The 14,438-nt window shown below is 43.1% G+C and overlaps 1 protein-coding gene and 1 long non-coding RNA gene across 8 annotated transcripts in view; one reads left to right on the top strand and one right to left on the bottom strand.

The window, feature by feature from the left end:
• The window catches only part of LOC118318010, a 92,243-nt gene extending 88,588 nt beyond the window's left edge, over nucleotides 1-3,655 (top strand). Inside the window, exons 5-8 of one of the 6 annotated variants that reach the window (XR_004795596.2) lie at nucleotides 1,059-1,187; nucleotides 1,372-1,401; nucleotides 2,647-2,720; nucleotides 3,444-3,655. This is a non-coding gene — a long non-coding RNA (uncharacterized LOC118318010). The remainder of the gene's footprint in view (nucleotides 1-1,058; nucleotides 1,188-1,371; nucleotides 1,402-2,646; nucleotides 2,721-3,443) is intronic. The other 5 variants (XR_004795597.2, XR_004795592.2, XR_004795595.2 and 2 more) reach the window with 5 other exon arrangements.
• Nucleotides 1-14,438, bottom strand: part of kdm4b (lysine (K)-specific demethylase 4B) — a 38,017-nt gene that overhangs the window by 5,348 nt on the left and 18,231 nt on the right. The window contains exons 8-17 of one of the 2 annotated variants that reach the window (XM_035647253.2): nucleotides 14,265-14,402; nucleotides 8,969-9,165; nucleotides 8,463-8,710; nucleotides 7,734-7,984; nucleotides 7,178-7,298; nucleotides 6,004-6,161; nucleotides 5,611-5,815; nucleotides 4,010-4,086; nucleotides 3,721-3,776; nucleotides 3,441-3,549 (exon numbers count right to left, since the gene is read on the bottom strand). In XM_035647253.2, the coding sequence (XP_035503146.2) occupies nucleotides 3,441-3,549; nucleotides 3,721-3,776; nucleotides 4,010-4,086; nucleotides 5,611-5,815; nucleotides 6,004-6,161; nucleotides 7,178-7,298; nucleotides 7,734-7,984; nucleotides 8,463-8,710; nucleotides 8,969-9,165; nucleotides 14,265-14,402 (1,560 nt within the window). The remainder of the gene's footprint in view (nucleotides 1-3,440; nucleotides 3,550-3,720; nucleotides 3,777-4,009; nucleotides 4,087-5,610; nucleotides 5,816-6,003; nucleotides 6,162-7,177; nucleotides 7,299-7,733; nucleotides 7,985-8,462; nucleotides 8,711-8,968; nucleotides 9,166-14,264; nucleotides 14,403-14,438) is intronic. The other variant, XM_035647254.2, reaches the window with a different exon arrangement.

Below are 14,438 nucleotides of genomic sequence, written 5' to 3'. Positions count from 1 at the left end.
AGGAATTATAATCTGTCCTTTGGTCACCTACTGCCAGACAAACCCAAAACTACTAAGGGGTATCTGTAAAAGACTCTCAGCTTAATACAATAATGTTGAATCTGAAATATGTGAACGGAGCAACACAGAGACACAAAGAAAAGAAAGTGTTCATGATTACAGATGCTTCTCCGTCACACATTTATCAAACGACTGTATCAGGGAAATTGTCGTCAAAACACGACACTTTCAAAATTCATATTGAAGATGTTTCACAAAATTGATACAGAGAGAGTTTTCAGACATGAACTCTGGAAGACATCAGGGAAATTGGGTTCGGACATTATCCGGAGTTTGCCTTTCAAATATGACGAATGCAGCAGGAGATTGTCAAGAGTCCGAACCGAACATTTAGTGTCGTCTGGGTAGAGAGCGCAGGAGGCACAACTTGACGATAATTCCTCTGTGGAAAGTGTTTTTGTTTACAGACCTTAATATGACCACTCGCTCGCTGTGAGTCCTCCGGACATTTTCCTGCTGTATTCTCACATGGGCTCTGTCAGACATGTTCCAGAACTTTTACTGGCTGGCGAGAAAAATTCCGGGAAATGTCCGGAGCAACATTTGTGGACATTTGCGTTCTCCCCCTCCAGCAAATTTCCGGAAAATAAATTCAGTTCAAATCTGAAAGTAGCTCAAGTCAGGTTGTTCTTGTGTTTTCTCTTCCCAACTCACTTTTTTTTTTCTTTTTTTTTTTTACACGTTGAGCGTTACAGCTGTTAACAACAGCAGCCTGAACAGTCACTGGGGCATTCAAAAAATGTTTTTCCTTTCTTGCATCACTTGTTCAACCTCTACTGCTGCTCAAGCACCTTCCTTTTCAAATCCCTTCATCCCATCCCCACATCCTGACTGTGAAATTACCACCAGCCAACCAAAGCTTTGCCCGAGTCTGTGAACCAGATCTGCTTTCTACAGAGCCACTTCCACACATAACCACACCACACATACAAGCCCCACAACCCCATTCACTTCAAATCCTTCAATCCTCCCCATCTCTCATTTGTCCCCCGTTTCAGTTTAGACGGAGAGAACATGGGGGAGATAAATGAAAAGCCAGGATGCAACTAGGAGAGGGACAAACAGCATGTAGGAGAATTAACCCTGTCAAACTGAGTTATATTCTCAATACACCAGGGCAACCTCAGGTATGTTTCAGAAACGTCATCTTCCCTCAAATCCTAATAAAAAGTTTTATTTGTTTTACTCTTTGTTTTTGAGAAATCATCTGCAGACATACATTTTATGAGACAAATGTGGGATTATATACACTATTCCCTCATTACACAGTGCGTCAATCTAACTAACAGATTCAAACTCTTCTCCCAACAGCTTTGACAGCCATCTCGTCTTATCTGACTGGTCCGTGTACTCAGTTTGTTGAAATTATTTATCACACACACAGTCTGCATTTTCCCAATCCCTCTTTTCTCTCTCTCACCCTTCCTTCTCCATCCGCCTCCTTTTGACAAATCACACGGCGAGCAGCTGTAGCGCAGCGCCCAGCCAATCGATAACAAATAAAAATTCTTTATTGAAGTGCCAATACTTCATTTTTTGTACGGGTGCAGGAAATATATACAACAGCTCTCAAAAGAGCTTTACTGAGCAATATTTAAACGCCTGCTACGGCTTAAAGTTTTCACCGCTTGCAAATCACAGACCTCCTGTGATGAGAGGAAAGACACATGACTTTGTTAACACCTTTTGATGTTTCCATTCAATCTCCAATTCAAAATCAGTATAATTTTTAAAGAAATCTACAAAAACATACCTTGTTTCGATCCATTTTTTAAATGCATTTTGAGCCTCGATTAGTACAATATGAGAATGTATGACTTTGGCCGTGGCCTCTGTTAGCATAAAAAACAGTGCATGCTAATGAACACTACATCCACCCTCTCGAGTACTCTGCTAACTCCAGAAATAGAGCAGTAGTCCATATAACAACCGCTTCCTTTGGCGTTTTGCTGCATGTAACAGGAGAATGGACCTGGAAGGGAATGGTTGGAAATTCATCTGTTTAATTTGGATTTGTTCGGTGTTCACTGTATCTGAGAAAATCTGAAATAACTATCTCTCCATCCCTGAAAACCATGCGTTCGTAGATGGGAGGGAAACCCAGCGATTGCTGAATATGCTGCAACATAAACTGCTTCCAAGTGTGCTACGTGCGTGTTCACATTTGATCAGCCCAGCCATCCGAATCATTAGACTGCAGAGTTTCTTCTCATGGCCTTTTAAGAAGAGATGGAGGAAACTTACTTTGACAGCACTCGGATGCAAATGTCAACCAGCTTGTCTTTGATAGATTTTCAGAGAGAGAGAAGGGGGGCTGTAGATTTGTTATAATACACCAGCAAGCACTGCTACTGCCTGAGAAATGGGATTGGGTGAACGGAGGGGGAGCGGAGAGACAGGGAAGAAGGGATGGCTAGAGGAGAGGAAGGGAGGGAGGGGACGAGTTGTGTTCAAAGACGTGGCAGCGATAAGGAAATTGCCTCTTGCCCACGGGATCGATGCAGTTCATTTGGCACAGTGAGAAATGACAGCTGATTATTCAGCCATTCCCTTCAGCACATCTGTTTTACCCTGTGTCATCCACAGCTCACAAAAACATGATCTATCCATCCACCGGGGAAGGAGGGTGGGTAATGGAGAGAGCGACAGATACAGAGGCAGTGAGTAGGAAAGAATGGATTCGCCTCTAAGTAGATAAAGACTATAGGAGTGAAAGAGGGAAATTAAGGATGAAGTTATGGCAAAAGAAATAAGGGTCTGCATTAAAGAGTACAGGGTGTATGGGAATTTCTCTCCTCTCGGCGAGACTGTTCAGAAGTGTTTGTTCGCTATGCGAGGTCATCTTATCTTTGGCATGCCGGGACAGTCAATGGTTAGCCGAAAGCTGTCTCGGGGTGTCGTAGTTGCAGAATTTAAGTTTTAGTTGAAAGACATCTTGCGAGGCGCACTGCGGTAAATATCGAGCACACTCAGACAGAGACAGAGGGTTAACTATAAAGACAGCCGTTCTGTCTGTGAGATGACTACATGTGATTCTGAGAGAGATAAATACACCGCAGAGACCGGGGATAGGCAGGTTTTAGGGACGCAGTGCACTGACCACTTGATGATCTGTGTAACGAACCAGAAATCTCCTCAATATATTGGGCTCTTGCAATAAATACTTCTGCTTAAGACACTCACGATCTCCGTCTTCCTGAGTCAGCGTCAACTCCATCCTTTTTTTCCCCATTGCACAAGGAAGTTTTAAACATTTCTTTAAAGATAGAGGTTGTCATTTTTAGTACTACGGTAAAGATTTTAACTGTGAAGCTGCCCGTTTGGCATCACATTGTACCTTAAGAGAGATGAATAAGTCTTTTGTCTCTGCTTCAACATACCAGATTCTTGCGCGTTTCTGGAACAGCGCTGACGTCTACTGGCTCCCTTTCAATGGCGTTGACAAAGCGAGCTTCAGCCACAGCGATGGCACAGATGACGTGGACCCACCTACACATGGAGAGAGACCGTCAACATCAACACGTCATACAGTGATTATTTTTCATTTGTTTCCTGAATAAAGACATTTTAATAAACCCATTGGGATTTAGGTATTTGTGAATTTGCAACTAATTTGATGTGAGGAAAGAGGTATATATCTGGTACATATGTGCCACTGACCGGTTATCTATGGTGGTCTTGAAAGCTCCTCCACGCAAGTTGCAGAGACAACACTCCTGAAAAACAGAAAAAAAAAAAAAGAGGATTGGGTTCAGGCGGTGAGGGAAATGGGGGACAGGGTGACGCAGATACAAACTTTTTTGTTTTACTATACATGAATGGGTGCCATCTTAAGTGCCGTCAGCTCTTTTGGACGTTTGACCCCCACTTTATTAGTAATTTAATATGAACACTTATACAACAACATTTTAATCATGGAGGTGTGACGTGAGGTAATGCTGCCACCCACCACTGTCCAGGCTCCTGCTGAACATCTGGAGCACATCCAGGAATCACCGACAGAGTCTGGCTTTACACCGTAACAACCTAGAAGAAAGAAAAGATGATGAGAACTGACTTCACATACCTTACTTTTTTTTATCTTTTTACATTTCATGTTTCCAAAGCCTCTAGATCCAGGAGCATATAGATGATCAGAATTAATGATCTGTGTAGCAGTTTTACCCCAGTATTTATCAAAGTCCTAATTTTTTCACAATTACTTTGTTCTCTGTGTCCTCTTCAAAGCACTTAACACCGAACCTGCTCGTTTACCAGTTTGTTCACATTTTATACACAACTGGCTGGATCTTCTCTTCACTATCTCCAATTTGGGATTCTGAACCGAAGGACTGGCACGTTTATGTAACACTTAGGCCCGTCTGAACGATTTTTTGTTGGATTTCCACTCAAAAACAACGGAGAGCAGAAAGATGGGGGTGTTTCTTGACAGGGGCTCTTTCTGCTTCATGTCCTCTTATCAATAGCAGCGCTGCTTTCCCCATCGGAGCCCGGCTCATCCCTGGATGACTAATGAACTGGCCCTTTTTGAAGGTGCACCTCAGCTATAGGGATAATAAGAACCCAGGAGGGTTGGTGTGTGCGTTGTGCTTTTTACTGACTGCACATGCCCATGCTGTAATTCATGTGGTTCAATGTGCAGCAACAAAAAGTTGATACTTTCTTATTTTACAAACACCACTGAATTAAAATATTGTTTATCTGTAGCATGATTTGAAAACAAACAACAGCTTCTTTTTCCAGTAGAGATAGAGAGAGAGAGAGATCTCTAACACGATGTTAGCAAGCTGCCTGTCCTTTCACACTTTGCTATGATGGAAGCCAAATTCACTTGATCATTTGCTTTTTGAAAAAATGCTTTATATTGTGCCGCCGTCAGAGAGGCCCATGCGTTGCTTGAGCGGCCTCTTAGCTAGTTCAACCCGAGTCAAGGAGAGTTAAACTATGAAGCCTCGCTGAGTGTAGCAACAGGGGAATTGGACTGACAGTTTGTTGCACTCTTGTAGTGGAGTCGTCAGTGTTCCTTTTTTTCCAGCACTATTCTCAAGGGTCCAGGGATTTAAAAAAAAGTTGTGAATAGTCAAGAAGAACAGGGGTTTGCCAACTAGAGCCCATCCGTAAAACTTGTCAGCCCGTGAACGGGCCTGTAGCTGGCTAAGACCACGATTCTGGATGTTATAAATCAAATGTTGCTAGTGTACCACTGCAGATAATTTCTTATTGTTTATTTTACCATTTCATATCCTCAATATACTGGTGACCAAAAGAGCTCTGTTTTAGACATCATTGTTTCACAGCCATTATGCTTCATCAGTTAACATTAAAACGTATTCGATACATAAATACATTAAATAGAAAATGTTGTCCAAGGACCGCTTTTTAACATCCTTAAAAACCTGTTATCTAAGGCCTCAGCAGCTGCTCTGACCTCCTGGTGCTGCTTCAGTGTAAAAGCTGAAATTTAACTTCCTCCAATGTGTTGTGGTCAGATTTACTTTTACTGCTCAACGCGTTATTGATCCATTGCTGTATTGAAGGTATTCCACTCACTGGCATGAGCCTGCATGTTGCAAGATGAGCAGCGGAGCAGAAGACTGGTGCCATCGTCTCCGATGTGATGGTTGGTGGGTGGAGGTTCTGTGTTTCCTGCCCCAACGCAGAAGCACATCTCTGGGACCAGTGGACGAGTCATACTGCCGTGCCGGGGCAGGGAGGCATGCGGGGTGTCGTTCGCAACGGACCCATCTTTGTGTGGCTGGAAAGGTCAGGAGGAAAGAGGACGATTTTGATTATATGTTAGTCTTTTCATTGGTTGAGATTAATCCTTTCTTTGCATTTATGTCCCCACGGCTGTTGTCAATTTGTTGTCAACTAACGAATGACATACTTTACTAATCCTGCTGGCTAACATGAATGTGCCGTCGCTGCAGTGTGTGGCTGTACCTTATTGTAGGGGCAGAAGAGCGAGCAGACAGCACAGTGTGGTTGGAGTGCCGCGACTGCAGCATTGAAGGCCTTCTCTGCCAGGAAGTTGGGTGAGAGGTTCTGCCACAGGTGCTCCTGTTTCTTCATGTCGTCCAGTGGCATGGGGGAGGACGGCTCTGTGGATAAAACAATCAAATTCATTTGAGTGCTGCTGCACAACAAGGCCATCGTCTAAAGTAAGACATCACTGGTAATGATTTTTATTTTTCTCGTAAATGCATGCAAAGCATTTTTGGAAATGGACAAGAATCTTTTAAACATGGAAGCTCTTGCCAAGAAACAAAAAGAGCAGGCTGTCGCCCAGACAACAACATCACCACGGTCTGAATTATTGGCTGATGACAAATAGCAGAGGCATCAACAACAACAACCTCAGGAATCAATTTAGCAGCGAAGCCCCTTAAGCTACTGATCCAGACAGTTTGTTAGACCTGGACAGAGGGAAGGACAATCTTTTCACAAGATTCCCATTTAAGTCTCTTTTTTCTCCCAACACTGGCCTTTCTCTTTCTCCTTGTCCCCCATGCATTCTCCTGAAGGACAGGCCCAGAGTCAGGTCCCCTGCTGCCGACTTAAAATGACTTTGAAAGCAGTTAATTGGAAGTCATGATCCCCAGATCAATAAGTGTCAATCAGAAAATGTGGGGAAAAAAAAGAAAAGTCAGAATGAGGGGAGGAGGAAAAAGAAGCTTTGCAGTCTTGATTTCATTATCTACAGGGAGCTTTAGTCATGTTTGTTTTTCTTTTTTTCCAGGTCGATAATCTAAACAAAAATGTTTTTCCTTCATTTCACGCAGCGACAGACGACAATAAGTGGGATGAATAATGACGCGGGAACAGAGAAAAAAAAGGGATGGACATTGATAATGGATGTATTATTGATTATTTTGAGTGTTCAAAAGATATAGGTTTCTTGCGATATTTCTATGTGGGATTAATTTGTGACAGTTTCATTTATATCAAATATTAAACCACATTTACATTACATGAGATCAGGTTTATTAAATTCTTGTAGGTGGGTTTAACAGCTCACTGAAGAAGGGCGACTCCCCTTCAACAGTATAAATCTTCCTATGCAAACATTTACAATAACATAGATTAGATGAATATGCAATGACAGCCAGTCACATACCTTCGTCACCGGTCGGCTCTTGCTTGACGACGGACAGAGGGGAGCGTGTGGGTGGCTTGGTGAGGGGATGACGCCGACTCTTTTTTACCTCCGTTGGCATCTTCATCTTGGAGTAGCATGCCTGATAAAATAAAAGTTTGTTTTGTTTTTATTTTTTTCCCAGTCTTTTAACTTTGCAACATAAAGCAGCACATGTATAAAACCCTTTCAAGATATTCATAAGTAGACAATCACTTTGTAAATCACTGTTAAATCCAATAAATATATACCTTGGTTAATTTAATGCAATATCACATTAATCAACACTGAAAGACACCTACATTCTGATTCTTGGATTTCATCTATGTGTTACACCGATACTGTGGGGAAGTTTTGCCATGTTAGATTAACCAGCATTACCTGTTACTGTGGCAGAAAAGCACCTAAAAGGTAGTTCAAATCTATTTCCCGCCAGCTACATATTTGTACAATAAAATACCAGAAAGTGTGGATAAGAAAGAGAACAGCAAAAAATGTGCTGCCCTGCAAGTCAACAGACATGTGTGTTGGTCTTTACCTTGGTGTCGCTTACATCTAGTTTGTTGTCTGACGGGATGCCACTCTGCCTTGGGGTTAGAGGGTTCCCCACCTCTGCAGGACTGACCACGGGGGTATTTGAATTCGTGGTGCCCGATGAAGCATACTGCTCAAACGCTTCCTCAAATCCAGTGATGGCGTTGTGTACATTTGACATCTTCTTTGGCTTTTTCTGCTTCTTTTTCTCACCGTCTTCAGTCAGGTTCTGTGGTTTGGCCTCATGTTCTTCTGCTGATATAAAAAAAAAAAAGAGGAGGGGGAAAAAAAAACTTCAGAAGAAGGTTGTTGTGGAATTTTCTCCTTTCCTCCTGAAAAACTCTTAAGATGAGCTTTCTCAGGCACCAAGCGAGGTCATCTTATCTATGGCAAGCCGAAACAGTCGGTGGGCTGTCTCGGGAGGTGTCATTGTCGCGGTGAGATGACGACATTATTCTGACAGAGACAGAGCTAAATACAACTACAGGGACCGGAGATAGGCAGACTGTCATGGGACGCGATACACTGTTGATCTGTGTAGCGAAGCAAAAGTCTAAATACTTCTGCTTAAGACATCTACGGTTTCCTTCCTCCTGAATCTGCATCAACACTATCTAAAATGTTTTTTTTATTGAACCAGTAATATTTTGCGAATGTCCGCATTAATCAAGTACAGTGATTCTTAAACTGGGAGAATACAAAAAGACAACCGCGCTGCTCATATCATCCTCACCGTCTAAGGCTGGAGTCTCAGCTGCTTTAGCAGCAGCCTCAGCGGCCTCCTGCTCCTCGCGCTCCATGGCCTCCAGGGTCATCATGGCTTCTCTGGCTAGACGCTCTTCCCTCTCCTTCCTCCGCTGAGCATCACGTTCCTCCACCTGGCGCTGGTACTCGGCGGCGTTCAGCTCAATGCCTTCCTCTGCCAGCACCTTCACCTCCTCCAGCTTTAGACGACGGAACTGCTTCATCTTCTGCATGGCCCTATAGGGTTTAGAGTCTAGAGTTATTGCCAGAGACAGGCAGGTAAAAATTTCACGAATGCTCACACATACACATTATGCCTCAGTAACATGACAATTTAGCACATATCCAAAATGAGAGAAATGAGTTTTGCTCAGCACATCGAGTTGCCCACTACTTCACTCTTTTGGCCTACTTTTACTGGCTAAGTTTCAGTCAATTAGTACATCTGTAACGTGTGTTTTAAACTGAGACAGTGTGTATAGTATGACCTCTCACCTTCGCAGGAGGTTTTCTCGGAAGGTGACGCGATTCTGCTTCCATTGCTCCAGTTCGGGGCAGCTGAGCTCAGTGGACTTCAAATGATCTAACACTGTAGAGTCTTTGCCCTGCTTCCACAGCTCGTAGCGATCGGGCTGCAGGCAGCGCACAAACACGTCCATGGAAATCTTCACCATGTCCTTACGACAGGTACACTGGAGGAAAGAAGACGGCAGGGAAAGTGGAGATGGCTGTTTGTCAGAGTGGGTAAAAGCTGCAGGTTGGACAGGAACAAACTATTGATCTCAGCAAATCCGAATCTGGGAACCAGTGTCACATTACACCACTTTCAAGTATTTTAGAGTGTGATCTTCCTCAGGGCTGGAATCCTGGTGTTTGTCTACACATTGACCAGATGCTACACGGGACTTTTTCTGCTCTGCTTCACAGATTTATGACTGAAAACTCTGCAGTGGGTGATCAAAAGAGGGGTTAACCACCTGTGGCCAACGAAATCACACTGTGCAGAGGGAATTTTACATATTTATATAATGTTTCATAATTAACATATCATTAAATGCATATTTATTTGAACTGTGTTGTGCACTCAGCAAATAAAAGTCTCTACTCTCCCTAATGAAGAGGTTTTAGTATGCAGAGGAAGAAGTAAACATTGAATCGGATATCATATGTGCAAATCACAATAATTATCATACACCTTTATTTTACCCAAGATGGAGGGAGAGAGATAAACTATGCTACATTCACGCCACCGATTGATTGACAACTGTGCTTAGTTGTGAGAGATGGTCTGGAATGGTATTTTATGTCTTTCACATTGAATAAAAGAGCAGTGTTTATAAAAAAAAGTACATAGAGTCAAGTTCCTTAGGTAACCGTTGTCGGCTACCGTGGCAACTAAGATGGACTGAAATTGGAAAGAGGAAACGATAAATCACGCAATCTCCATCTCTGTGAGTTCATGGGACCCCACTAGAAGCAATTGACACAACTATCATCAGACAGGCTGAGTGAACAGTGCCAACGATTAATTGTCCCCCAGTTTCCAGAAAATGTCAGAGTGAGCCCATGTGAGAATACAGCAGCAACATTTTTGGACAACTCATGGTGAGCGAGTGGGCGCTCTACCCAGGCGCCAACCTTAGTCTGAATGTTCCGGAAATTTTGATGCTGTTGTGAACACTTCTGACTCGGACAATCTCCTGACAGCAGGTAAAGCTGATTGTGCAGGTAGTTCTGATGCAAATGAATCCGACAGCTGCATCTGGTAACCTATCAGACGTCAACGTGTCAAAACCTTCACAAACCTTCACAATGACACTACTGCAGAATGAATCGTTCTCCTGGAGGAGCACCGCTCAGTGCCGTTAAATTAAACACTGTGCAGAATATGAGCGAGGGGAAAATGGCAAGTACAGCAAAAAATTGTTTGGGAATGAAGAAAACAAAAAGGAGGGAGATAAACCAAAAAAAAAAGATAGGAGAGGAGAGGGAGATGAAAATATTTTCTTTTGTGCCTTGCTTGCTGTATTACATTCTGGGCCTATTATTATTTCCCGAGCTGTGCTGAGAACCTTATGTTCAATTACTGGAAACACAGCGGCTCTCCCTCCCCAGCAAAACAATATCCAGCCTACATTTCATCCAGACACCACTTGACAGACGGAACATTAAAATATGGTGTCGGGTGGAGGGTGTTGGAGCGGAAAGTGGGAGGGCAGACACGGGCAAGTGAGCATGGTTCCAGCTGATTGATACCATCATGAAACCTAAAGTGGAAAAAGCCTCATGGCCGGAAACTACAGATACAGAAAAGAACACCAGATAAATATTGCTCTTACGGCGACTGTACCGGCAAAATTTGCTTATTTTCATTCGTCAAAGAATATAAATGCTTATTTTAATTTTTACGAAACTATTAAGAGATTATGGAGATTGTTGCCATCCTCGAGGGCCAGGATGACTTCCAATTTATTATCATATAAAAACTTAATTAAAGGAGGGGAACACATTTGAAGATGCAAAAAATGAAGGAAAACAAAAACACACCCTGAGGCAGGCAGTCAATGAGCCCTGAAGTACGCTTGGGTTCCTAATGAAAGCTGAATTGTTGGAGCCACACACAAATCAAAAACGCAGGAGCCCGGGGACTCCCTGTGGAGTTGACTTGATGTGTCGAGTACTAATGACAGACCAGGGCTCGAGTCTGACCTGTCTGACTTGATCCACGGTAGCTTTAAAATGTTTAGTATCCTAAATTCTTTGTGCCTGCTTTGATCTCACTGTTGCTGAGGACATAAATAAACCAGGCAGATAATCTACTGAATGAGGAGAGATTTGAGAGGTAATTAAAAGATTGTTAAGATGAAAAATGCAAAATATACTTCTCAGCAGGACTGTATATCATCCAGCTGCTTATGCTATTAAAACCTACTGTGAAATGGGGGAAGAATTGATCTGAGTCCTTATTTGCTTGTGTCTCTTCCACAAAGGTTTTTTACTGAGATGCATGCAGTAGAAGAACGCTGACCACATTAAAATAATGACTATTTTTCTTAACGCCTAACACCAATCCTCCTCCCCTATGCAGCGAGTCAACTACGCAACTAAGAGAAAACATTTTGTTTGTTGGGTATCAGTCTAACCGAAATTCAGTATGTCCAATCACAGCATGTCTGGGTTCCTCAAAACAAGACAAGCCTGCAAACAAATAAATATATATATATATAAAAAAAAAATGAAGTGAGTTATCTGCAATTCACTCCCACGATGAAAAAGTGATGGCGTTAGCTCGGAAACTGCAAGGATGATTTCCGCTCCTCGACCAGACAGAAAGAAATCACCCTGGAAGCCTCGTGGCTTGTTAACATTCAGTGACGTAATGGATCCGCAGATGTAACTACTCTTGCAAATAATCTGCAAGTTCCTTTTTGCCATCTTAAGTGGGCTCATGCTGGGCGGTTTTCTACCAAACCTGCCAAAAACGTCCATGTATGAAAGTATATACAGATATACAGTATATATAATAATCGGGGTGGCCTTTTGACAAGATATTTTCCCCGTTTATTCAAAACAATCTAGTTTAACCACTTAAAGTTTTGTAAGCATTGGATTTTGTTGAGGTTAACGCCCGGAGTACAGACACTGGACCGGTCTTGACTGCGGGTGTGTGTTTTCTCTGCGAGTCGGAGAGATGGGTCTGCTCTGCAGTTGAGGAGCTTGTATTTAAAAAGACTGAGACATGAAGCACACCCAAGCTGTCGCTCTTCCTCTCTATGGGGCGAGAGCTGGCAGCCCCCAGACGGTGACAAATTTGATACAGAGCCCCATTTTTCACCGTGCCGTTTGGTGCTGACAGAAGAGTGGAGGGGGAGGAAAGAGAGTCAGACGGGTTCGGATATGACTGAGAGAGAGGGAGACACGTAGGTGAGCTATATAAAACGCTTGTATAACTACACACTTGAGTTTTAAACCATTCAACTGAAGACATTTTGGGAAAGTGGGGACATTTTGGTCAGTCCTCACTTTCTGGTACAGCTTCAAAGGACTATTTGACGGTTAAGACTTGGTTTTAGGCTTAACATCGGCTGTCCTGATCTGGAACTAAGCTGTGTCCCCAATCGGGAAAAAGCTGACTTTTGGTCAGTTGTAGATAGGGTAAGGGTGTAAGCGTGTAAGGGGTAGGCAAGTAGTTGTGTGAGAGTGTGTTCAAGGGCTAAATTCTACTAATAGTTCTCTCTCTTTTCATGGCCTTGAAAACAGATGATATCATTTATCTTTTCAGTATAACCTATATTATAGTCAAATAGCAATTAACAGCAGTTTTTGAACCCACATATGTATAAGCAGAAATAGGATCCAGGGAGGAAAAAGATCAGTCCAACTGGTCATGTGCCGAAAAAGGCACTGAGTCTACCTTCTAAGTCACATTTATTCACAGAGAGGAATCCTGGATGGGTTTCAGCATTTTGCTGGAGGACAAACAGTGTGACAACTGCTTGGACTAAATTTAAGCAGCACTGGTTACTGGGACAATCTGTGACCACTATGCTACGACACCGACCCGACAGAAGGGAAATGTGTAAGAGACAAATAGAACGAGGGAGTGAGAGTGAGCGGCAGAAAGGCCCAGTCTCACAGCCCGAGCTGTTCTCTTTCACATTCCTCTGATTCTTTGGGCGTGACGCTACAATGTCGATTTGTCGACTCGGGTGAACAGTGCAGAATGGACCGCTCTTCTTTATCAGACTTTATCAGAGTGAGGTTTAGTGTAGTGGTGGTGCTCCCTTGAGCACTGGGCTGGGTGGACTGGAGACTGCTGGAGCCTGGACTGCTGGCTCTTAAATTACAACAGGCCACTTGGGTAAAGTAGGAAGGTCGAAAATGAGAACGAGGGAGAAGGGAGGGAGATGTACTCCTGCAAACTGGCACCTAATAAATCTGACATGCAGCCAAGTAAAGAGAAAGCAGGGAGACAGGGTACGCACTCAAACACATGAACACTCACACTCGAGAAAAGAGAAGGGGAACTGAACAGGAAAATGAAGTGGAATATATTGAAAAGAGACAAGGCAGTGTGTGTGTGTGTGTGTGTGTGTGTGTGTGTGTGTGTGTGTGTGTGTGTGTGTGTGTGTGTGTGTGTGTGTGTGTGTGTGTGTGTGTGGTGGTGGGGGGGGGGGGGGTTGCACTCCAATCCACAACCAAACCATGCTCTGTCAATTTCATGCTCAGCAGCCCACAGGCAAAGAGGCAGTTAGCATCAATGGAAGGATGCAAGGGTTCGCTCAGTGTTTGAAAGAGAACCAGACGCCTGTATAATTTTAAATGATCTATTCCCAGAAACACTGTAAAAATGATTCACACATCGGATCAAACCTCCTCAAGTGTCAATGCCTGCCTGCAACGTTTGTGTGAAGATGATGATATTAATGGCGTTTTATTTGAAGGCTTCCATGTGTTTTATTTCACTTCAACATGTCAAACCTTGCTTCACAGACACTGATGATGCCATTAGTTTGTTGACACCTGGTAAAACCAAGAAAACGTTTTCAAATAATCAACCTGTTAATGCAACACCCAAATTGGTGTTAAGATGCAGTTCCAACGGTGCCTCTATACTTTTCCAGATCAATCCATACGAATTCAAGACACAAACGTTAATTATTTCCCATAATTTTCCAGACAGGAATGTCTTTCAGTTAAACACCCAGATTCAAAACATTTTAACACGGAGATTTTATCCCTGTTACAATGACAGTGTGGCGTAAACAACCCTCAGTCCATCTCATCTCACCTGGGTGGCCATCTTGCCGTAGTCGACCCAGCGCAGGGTGGCAAAGTTTGTGGACTCTGCACAGTTGAAGCCATGGTTGAAGCCGGCATGGTAACCATAAGGAAAGGTGATCATAAACTCCCCTTCATTCTGAGTTATCTGTTGATAAAGAGGCCAAAGAAAACAAAGATTTGA

Source organism: Scophthalmus maximus, chromosome 13 (assembly GCF_022379125.1).
Source record: "Scophthalmus maximus strain ysfricsl-2021 chromosome 13, ASM2237912v1, whole genome shotgun sequence".
NCBI classification, from domain to species: domain Eukaryota; kingdom Metazoa; phylum Chordata; class Actinopteri; order Pleuronectiformes; family Scophthalmidae; genus Scophthalmus; species Scophthalmus maximus.
This window is presented reverse-complemented; position numbering and strand designations above follow the sequence as displayed.